At 45.6% G+C, this 9,907-nt stretch overlaps 1 protein-coding gene across 1 annotated transcript; it reads left to right on the forward strand.

The window, feature by feature from the left end:
- The first annotated feature begins 601 nt into the window (after nt 1-601).
- Nucleotides 602-8,750, forward strand: MALSU1 (mitochondrial assembly of ribosomal large subunit 1). Its single transcript, XM_083705418.1, has 4 exons — nt 602-1,041; nt 3,614-3,792; nt 5,384-5,465; nt 6,571-8,750. Exons 1-4 carry the CDS (start codon nt 768-770, stop codon nt 6,726-6,728), a joined length of 693 nt encoding a protein of 230 aa, XP_083561544.1. The 5' UTR covers nt 602-767; the 3' UTR covers nt 6,729-8,750.
- Nucleotides 8,751-9,907: the final 1,157 nt, after the last annotated feature.

Genomic DNA, 9,907 nt, shown 5'->3' on the forward strand with positions numbered 1-9,907 from the left:
AGGCATTATGTTGACCGCTGTGAGCTCATGATGCTGGGCTCCTCTCACATTTTAGAGCAAGGTATTGGATGATGACTGGAGATTAGCAGAAGGAACGAATGGAAAAAGTTGGTCCTTAGGGTACCCGGTCAGGTAACGGTTCCAGTACTTAGAATGAGATATCTGCACTCTTTGTGCAGCCTGATTTTATGGCTTTCACGGAGTCCACTTCCTTCACCTGAAAATCACAGAATTGTAGAGTTGGGGCTCCAACTCACGACCCTTAGATTAAGAGCCTTAAGAAACTCGATTTCCAAGAGGAGCCGAGACTCTCGTTAAGCCCCATGAAGACCAGCAAGTTGATGAATGCACAAAGTTTTGTGGGCTGGAATCCATTTCATCAGCTGCATCGTTGGTCTTCAGGGCAGCCACCAAACTTTCTTAGCTGGCTTGTGTTTTCAATCAACTGTTCCAGCAGGGCGAAAACGGAGCAGGTTCTCGGGAAGGAGCGCGCCGCGCCGTGGCGAAACAAAGGCGCTCCGAAAGCTCAGCCTCACCCCCGCTACTCCTGCAGCGGCTTCCCGAAAAGCTTCTGCGCCTGCGTTCACCGCCCCCCGGCTTTCACGTGAAGAAGCGCGCAGCCAATCGGCAGCGGCGTCGGCACTCGCGTCATCCGGCGCGCCGAGGAGAGGGGGAGTTTCCCGGAGAGATTCCATTTGGAACGTTGAGTGTTCGTAAGTTCTATCCGAGGAACGTCGGGGTTCCTCCTCGGGAACCGACGGCCTGCCATGTGGCGGAGCAGCCGCTGCTTGCGGGCGCTGCTGAGGCTGAGGTCTTGGCAAGCCGCGGGAGGAGGAGGAGGAAGCAGCGGGTTGCGGGAGGCAGCGGCGGCGGCTCCCCGCGTTCCTTCGCGCGCGGGCTCGCTGGGGTTGCGGAGATTCAGCGGGGCGGGCAGCTCGGAGCTACGGGATGCAGAGGTGGAGCACGGCTTGCAAGAAGACGGGGCAGCCGGGCAAGAGCAGCGCATTGGCTCCGGTGCCGGAGAGGCCGCGGGTGCGTCTGGTAAGTAGCGCCGAAGCCCCGCTCGGGGTCGGGGCAGGCGGGTGGGCCTTGAACAGCTGTAACCTCCTCGCGCGGTGGTGCAGGGTCAGGGAGCGAAAGGTCCCGGGGTTCAGCCCCTGCAATCTCCAGGCAGAGCTCGGGAAAGAAACCTTGGAGCGCCGCTGCCTGTTCGTGTGGGCATCGGTGCGTTGGAAGCACGGGTAGTTTTGGCGGTGCAAGCTGCTCTCCTATGATCAAGGGCCAGAAAGACTGGCCGTCTGTAGGGGCAACCCTACTAAGCTTTTCGACGTGCGATGCGGATGGGTCCTCCTTTCATAGAGTTGGAAGGGGACCCGAGGGACATCTAGTCCAACCCCTTGCAGTACAGGATTTACAGCATGATGCTGTTGCCCTAAGAAGAGTTTGTAGAAACTGCAGTGTGGACTTTCTGCTACATCACGGATGGAGAACATGCATGGCCCTCCAGATGCTGTTGAGCTCCAACCCCATCAGCCCCAGGCAGTGGTCAGGCCTGATGGGAGTTGTAGTCCGAAAAGATCTGGAGGGACACTGTTCTAAAGCCTTTGAGATCCACCCTGTTCGTGGAAGTGGTGGCTATGTTCCATTAATATCTCTAAAGACTATGCATATTTAATTTTATTTATAGGAATACACACACACACACACACCACACACTCATTAAGAAAATCAAGATAAATACAGTAAATACGTCAAAGCATGTAATATTTTCAAATGTTCTCCCCATAGCTAGTGCAGGAGGAGAGGCAGGTGTCCATCTGCTTCCATCCTTGTGTACAAGTAGAGGAGCCATCTCCAACCTGGTGCCCTCCAGACGTTGTGGACCACACCTCCTAAAAGCCCCAGCCAGCAAGGCCAATAGCAAGGGATGAGTTCCTTGGCTGCTTTTCCCTCCCACCAGAGAGCAGATCCAAAAGCATGATAGCTCACCAGACTTCGCTTTCAAAGTCCTCTGCAGTGAGCTTTCAGATCCTTGCAAGCTCAGTGCACAGGGGGCGCTGAGTTTTAGCTGACACCCCTAAGGCGCTGTATATTACCAGGTCCTGTAGCTTGATCCACACTAGGTTTAGAGCCATTTCATGAAAAGCTGCTTTCTGTCTATTAAACCTCTGCAAGAATAGAAGCAAGTCAACCCAGATTTATTGAAAGGAAAGAGGGTATGATGTGTACGTAACCTGGCTATGATATATGATACCTTCCAGGGTATGATGTGTACGTAACCTGGGACATTGGTGTGACAATGGAAGAGAAGGGACTGAGAGCAGGAGTGCAACTTGAGAGGGCAAATTCCATTCCAGAAAAAAATTCAAACAATTTGTAATTTAAGCAATCACAAGTTTCAAGGGGTGGTGGGAAAGTTTAAACTGTGAAACAATACCACGTCTCTTGTTTACAGCCTAGGGTACTTTTGCCTGCAGCCAATGAGGGGTCTTGATTGCTTAGTTTCAGTCAGCTGCTCTTGTTGGTAACACACAAGACATTGAGCTAAATTGTAAATAAAATCTTTTGGGGATTATTCATTATTTGGGTCACCTCACTGATTACCTCAATTAGTCCCCTCAGAATAATAAGCAGTTAACTCTTTCCAGAGATTTCTGCATTTCCCCCCCAGGATTTGTTATGCAGTTTGAAAGGATAAGGCAGATGTACCTGGCTGCTTTTCTCTTCTTCAAATGTGACTCATTTAAAAGTGATATGCAGTAAGAAAAATTGTATTTATGTGGTGTTCCCATGCAGCATTCCCTGTGTTCAGTATCTTGTTTAAACTGGGTCACAGCCACTGTGCGTGTATTTGTGTGTAGTATGAACTCACCATAATTGCACCCAGGCAGAAAACATGCTGGCATGCTAACAACGTATGTTTAGATGAATTGATCCAGCTTAGAAGCAGCGTGTGTGAGGTGCCACTTGTGAGTTTCTCTTACACGCTGGTGTCAAATTTAAAAATTGCCACAGAATGGAAATGGGTTGGAGATTATAATTCAGTTTGAGTTTGGCAAACCAAATAGTGGAACGGCATATTCCAAAATCCTAGTCCAGAGTTAACAGAGTCACTCTTTGTAAACCATAGGTAAAGGTAAAGGTAAAGGTACCCCTGCCCGTACGGGCCAGTCTTGACAGACTCTGGGGTTGTGCGCCCATCTCACTCAAGAGGCTGGGGGCCAGCGCTGTCCGGAGACACTTCCGGGTCACGTGGCCAGCATGAGCCCGCTGGCGAGCCAGCGCAGCACACAGAAATGCCGTTTATCTTCCCGCTAGTAAGCGGTCCCTATTTATCTACTTTCGAGATAAATAGGTGCTTTCGAACTGCTAGGTGGGCAGGAGCTGGGACCGAAAGATGGGAGCTCACCCCGCCGCGGGGATTCGAACCACTGACCATACGATCGGCAAGTCCTAGTCACTGAGGTTTTACCCACAGCGCCACCCACGTCCCTTTGTAAACCATAGTTTGCAAATAAGGAACTAACCCCAGGAATGCATGCACCCCTTTCCTTCCTGCAATCTTTTTTTCTTTTCCACAGTCTCATTTTTATCATTCTGTTGCCTCTTTCAGATCATGTCTCTTCAGTATTCAGCATTGACTACATGGTATCGCTTCTGAGACAAGAAAATGCCAAGGACATTTGCGTTATTGAGTTGCCTCCAGAACTCAAATACAGCCATTATTTTATAATTGTCAGTGGGACATCTCCCAGGCACCTCCATGCCATGGCTCAGTACCTGGTCAAAATGGTAAGTTAACTGCTCTGCACTCTTCTTAGCTTGGAGAAGCTTATTAACAGGGATGGCTGGGTATATACAAAGTATACTTGCAAATTTGCCCATTAGGGGAAAAATAGTAGATAATAAAATATAAGGCCCTGAGTATACCAAAGATTTCTGAATTACAAAGGAGATAAATTGGCTTCAACTAAGAGTGGGATTCCAGTGGGACGCAGGTGGCGCTGTGGGTTAAAGCCTCAGTGCCTAGGACTTGCCGATCGAAAGGTCGGCGGTTCGAATCCCTGCGGCGGGGTGCGCTCCTGCTGCTCGGTCCCAGCGCCTGCCAACCTAGCAGTTCGAAAGCACCTCCGGGTGCAAGTAGATAAATAGGGACCGCTTACCAGCGGGAAGGTAAACGGCGTTTCCGTGTGCGGCTCTGGCTCGCCAGAGCAGCGATGTCATGCTGGCCATGTGACCCGGAAGTGTCTTCGGACAGCGCTGGCCCCTGGCCTCTTAAGTGAGATGGGCGCACAACCCCAGAGTCTGTCAAGACTGGCCCGTACGGGCAGGGGTACCTTTACCTTTACCTAAGAGTGGGATTCCAGGAAAAAAGGTGCCCCATGAGGAAATTTGAGGAATACGGGAAAGGCTGGAGGAAAAGGCATGATTTATCCCATAGATGGGGGACCTCTGGCTCACCATGTTGCTGGACTGCAGCTCCTTGCCATTAGTGGCACTAATGTTGCTCTCAAATAGTTACTTTTCAGGGGTAGCAGGGGAATGGGACTCAGCTGACCAGGCAAGAGCTTTTCCTGCCTGCCTTTCCCCACCCTCCAGCCTTCATAAGGGAGCAATTTCCAGAGGAGGAGCTGGGAGAGGAATGGGACTCTATGCTGGCCACCAGTGAAGAGCTTGTTCCACCTGTCTTTACCTATCCTCCAGCACTCGGAGCTTTCAGAAGGAAGTTGCTACCATGGTCATTCTGTGAATGTGTTTTGATGTAGTCTTCTGCTCAGTTCAGGTCATGGGGGCGACGAGCGTGTGTGTGAATTCAGCAGTGCTTGTTTTGTTTTTGCTTGCTAACGTTGATATTTTGTGGATTATGAGTGTTGTGTAATGCTTTGCAAATTTTACGTGACTTTTTGTGTGGTTGTGCAGTTTAATCTATTTTTTATGTTTTGTTAATAGTGTTTTGTAGAAGGTAGTTGTTTTATTGATTATTTAATGTAATTTATGTTGCAGTTGTGATGTTCTACTATGTTATTATTTATTGTATGTATGCCACTTTGTGACTTGTGAGAGTGAAAAGCAGCACAGAAATATAATAAATGAAATGAAATGGCAGAAACCAAATAACCTAATAAAATAAATGATGATGATACTTATTATTATTGTTACCCCAGCCACTCTAGGTGGCTTACAGCATATATAAAAACATAGTAAAACATCAAACATTAAAACAATAATTGTGACATAGGTCTCGTTTACTGCCAATGTTGTATGAGGGCGATGTACAGCATATCACACTTGTGAGTGGCAGCAACCATTTAATGGGTTTAATAACTACTGGTCTCTTGCCCATGAATGTGACTTTTTACACTGACTTTGTTTTCTGTTTCAGTACAAGCATTTGAGGACAGACTGGGATCCCCATGTTGTAATGGAAGGGAAAGATAGCGAAGATTGGATTTGCATAGATTTTGGTAAATCATTTTGTTTCTAGTAATGAGGCGTCAGACTGGAGCTTGAGAACATCCTGGGTTTAACTACAAACTATCAAAACACATTTAGATAGAAGTGGCTTCTTGCACCCAAACATACAGTGGTGCATAATTTGTTAACACAGATATTAATATCCTGCTTTCTGACCCTAAAGAAAGCATGTGCCAGTTTGGCGAGTTGTTCTGGCTTGGATTCTAAGCACTTAAATTCTGGTGCTGTAGCAGTGAACTACATTGCGGGATTGTTGTATACTACTCTCTCAACCCAGCTGCCTGTGTGGGGCTGGAAACGTATTCTGGGCTTTTGTAAAGTACTCAGAGCCTGAGCTGCAGTAGTCACCTTCCAAGCGGCATTGCTACAGACATTGCTACATAAGCATGATACCTTCCCCCTGAAGATCAGAAATATATTGGTTTACTTTAATGAGAATTAAAGCATTTAAATCCCTTTTCAGTAGGAGGGAAAAGTCTGTTTCCTGCCCTTACTTAATGGGAAATGAAAGTGGGTGGCTTGATTCAATCTTAAACTATAGTTTGGAACTGTAGAGGAAGAGGAAGGCTTTAGGTTCTTACACTCCCCTCTTCCCATTCCACCAGTCCTTGTCTGTTCATAGACTGAAAGCAGGCTAGTGTTGAGAGCTGGCATGGCCAGACACCTGCCAAGGGCTCACATGCAGGGGGGCCATTGACAGCAACCTGCTGGATTTGTTCATTACAACCACCACCCAGGTCCATGGGGAGCAGCGATGAGCAAGCAAGTAACTGGGGGAGGAACACCAACAGCTGCCACTTTTGACAAGAAGTTTCATCTTAATTGAAAGCAGTTTAGTCCATAAGCTAAGTACAATGGTTCTCGAGTTTACATGTAACAGGAAATTGTGATTTGGTTAAGTGGAATCTTTTATATTGCTCTTCTCGTGTGCAAAAAAGGGCAGGGAAAAGGGAGTGCTAACATCAGTTCATCCCCAATTACAGCGAGCCTGTGAGTTTTAGTGGGGGTATGTCCAACTCAAAACACACTTATCTGTAGGAGAACCGTATAGACCAAATTCACTGTTGCTTACTGTGACTCTTCTCATCCTCACAGGTAATATTGTGATCCATTTCATGTTGCCAGAGACACGCGAAATCTATGAACTGGAAAAGCTGTGGACACTCCGATCTTACGATGATCAGTTGGCACAGATACTGCCAGAATCCTTGCCTGACGATTTCATAATTGGGCTAACTCCTGAACAGCAGTGATTGGTCTCCCAAGTAGGGGAAAGAACAGGTCTGCATGAAATATACCACACAGCTGAGACTTGGGTGTCAGTTCTTGGGAAATGCAGCAGGAAGAGAGGACAGAAGCCTCAATCGGAGACCTTGGTGGCAAACAGAATCATACAGAATACTCCTCAAGTGAATGCGGAGCATATAAAAAATGAAACTTGTTTTATGTATTGCAAAAAGCATATGTTGTGGGTATAAAGCAGAGATTGACTTCCGAGAGCCTAGTCATAATTCCCCACCCCACCCCACCCCCCCAAATCTGGGTCTTCTTACAAGTAGCTGCTGGTGGAACAAAAGTTGGTTGCAGGTAAAGTCTGTCTGAAAGGTATTTTGGTTAGTAATTTAGCCCAAAGTGGAAGGAATACATTCATTCTAAAATGGTTTTAGAATTTTATTCATTAACCTGGGCACATGTTGCCTATTGCTATTGGTCAGTTGTAGTCCCAAAACATATGGAGGGCTGAGTTTGCCTATGCCTGCTATAGGTGCTCCTATAACACCTGCTTGGGGGTAATGGTTGGCTGATCCATTTTCCTTTTCCAGAGGTTTATTAAGAGCAAACGAGAGAAGCCACAAGGGCCATTTGGATTTTGGTGCAGACCATCCTAATAGGCCCAGCAGAGTTTAGAAAGCTCAGTAGACCTATTACCATGTAGTTGCCTGTTCGCAACAACAGAATTGCTTTAAGTTGTCCTATTCACCAACCACCACCATCCCATTCAACAGCCACCCAGAGCTGTATAAGTGTCCCACTGTTGTCACACAAACCACAAAAGTGAACCACGTCTAACGGAACTGTCTCAATGTGAATGTTGGAAGTACTACGACATACCCAAGTTTAGAGAACTCAAAGGTCAATCCAACTAATTTAGGCAGAAAGGTTGTTGTGTGCTAGATGGCTAGTGGCCCAAGTGTGATGATCCTAGCCCAGGCATCCCCAACCTTCGGCCCTCCAGATGTTTTGGATTACAATTCCCAACATCCCTGACCACTGGTCCTGTTAGCTAGGGATCATGGGAGTTGTAGGTCAAAACATCTGGAGGGCTGCAGGTTAGGGATGCCTATCCTAGTCAGTATGAGTACAGGTTTTCAGACTAACATAAGGGCTAGTTTCCTCCTCTGCCATCACTTTAAATGGAAACATGGAAAATTCAAGAAAGCATAAATGCTTCTATATTTTGAATATAAGCAGTATATACAATAGATGAAACAAATTAAAGGTAACTTGGAAGAAAACATTCTAGGACAGTGAATTTAAATTCATGATGAATAAAGGCTTGTTTGAAAGAGCAGTAACCGGTTTTGAGCAATAAAACCTTGCTTCATTTCATCTATGGCAGGAAGGAAGAATGAACTGATCTAACGTCACAAAGTTGCTACAAATACAGCTTAGATTCATTGCTTTCTCTGCACGGAAGAACTAACTTCCAGGCACACTGGTGAAGTCCTCCATTCTGTTCTAGAAAAATGTGGCAAACATTCATTTCATTAAAACAGTCAAAAGAAATGGTTTTCGAACACAGCTATTATTGCGTGTAAGTGAAATGACTGTGACAAGAAAAAGCGCTCATAAAGCAATTGGAACTTTAAAATGGAAGTTGAGTTCTTGACAACTAAGGCTTGCACCCAATGTAACCTCTCCTTCCATCTCAGCACTATGATGGCTAGGACTCGCCCATCCCACCCCAACACCTCTATTTGCACGCGGAAATGTATATTTGGCAATGTGCACCACTGTCATGTAACCCATGGAGGGTTAAGGCAACACCTGGAAGTGGTCCTTAGGTAGCTACCACTACCCAAGAGTGCGGACCCTAAAGGCATTTGTTACCAAGAAGTGATTTGGGTGGGTGGGTGTCATTCTCCATTCTAGCTTTTTAAAGGATCACTAACTCAAAAACCAGTATGCAGCAACATGCAGCCATATTGCAATAGTTCTGCCATCTCATTACTGGTTTGCATGTTTCTGTTCATTAAACATTTGAAATACATCAATTTAATGCTTTAAAATATTTTGCTTTGTCATGAGAGAATGGGCCCTGTTCTCTCCCCCCCATCCCTCCCCCCTCTGATTTCTACCATTGGACTGGGGATTTTGTTTTTCATTTCTACACCATTGCTGCTGTCGGCTAAGTTGTCCCTACATGGGATACTTCACACACTACTTCCAAGGAAGTGCCAGGTGTGCTGTAAATTCTCTTTCAGAGAAATGTAACATTAGGAGAGAGTTAAAAGCAAGCAAGCATTTGACAGCCTTACTTTATATCTTGTTAATGAGGTGACACATGGTATGAAACAAGTTTACATTGGGATAGAACTACCATTGTCTTCTAGATGTTTACATGCTATTGGTCTATATAATTGCATTCTGTTGCTTGACATTTATTTGAACAGTGGCACTTAGCATATAAATTTGTCGTTTTACTGCCCCACAGCACACTGATGACTGCAGAAATCCTGTGCATGGATGTAAATTTGCAGCTGTCTCCATGTGCACCATTATACTGCATCTCATTGGCCATTAAAAATCAGTTCCTTCTTGTCATAGGCCACTGAAAGAGGACTCATTCCCATTATCTTACAACTGCGAAGTTTTAAGCTTATACTGAAGGTCTTTGTACATGGAGAGCATTGGGTTGATGGGCAGTTTAAACTGCTCTCTTCAAGTCCAAATCCCCTAAGCAAATTTCAGAAGTTTGCAGCTATTCAGTGTTAACCAAGGTAGGCCAGGATGCCTTATCACAGAACAACCAGTACCTTTTCTGTAAGGTTGCAAAATAAGGCTAAGATCTCATTTCAACAACAAATCATTTAACTGCCATGTTGTGGAAGAAGGGAACACAAAAGCAGTCACATATGTCTGATAATAGGAGTTAAACTCTTTATTCCATTCAGAGGCATCTGGCAAGTGAAGCTGCATTGGGGGCACATTACAGAGGAGAAATGATCAATACTTTTGTGAATACTGAAGTCATTTACAGAATCACTTCCTACCTATCTCCAAGTACTCCAAATTACCAAGTCTCAATTGAAAGTAAAAGACATGATTTTACCATTCTAAAGCCTAGAAGTTTAAGAAAAATTACAATATTTAAACCAGCAGATGTAAATGCAGCACTTATTTTGCAAAATAAAACTGTTATGGAAAAACA

The sequence above is a fragment of the Podarcis gaigeae genome (genome assembly GCF_964106915.1).
Source record: "Podarcis gaigeae genome assembly, chromosome: 12".
NCBI classification, from domain to species: domain Eukaryota; kingdom Metazoa; phylum Chordata; class Lepidosauria; order Squamata; family Lacertidae; genus Podarcis; species Podarcis gaigeae.

Excerpts from the sequence above, each read along its gene's own strand:
- MALSU1 (XM_083705418.1), top strand. The coding sequence starts at position 768 with ATGTGGCGGAGCAGCCGCTGCTTGCGGGCGCTGCTGAGGCTGAGGTCT. Across the intron at positions 3,793-5,383 it reads CTCAGTACCTGGTCAAAATG|TACAAGCATTTGAGGACAGA; the intron begins GTAAGTTAACTG and ends TTTCTGTTTCAG. Across the intron at positions 5,466-6,570 it reads TTGGATTTGCATAGATTTTG|GTAATATTGTGATCCATTTC; the intron begins GTAAATCATTTT and ends TCATCCTCACAG.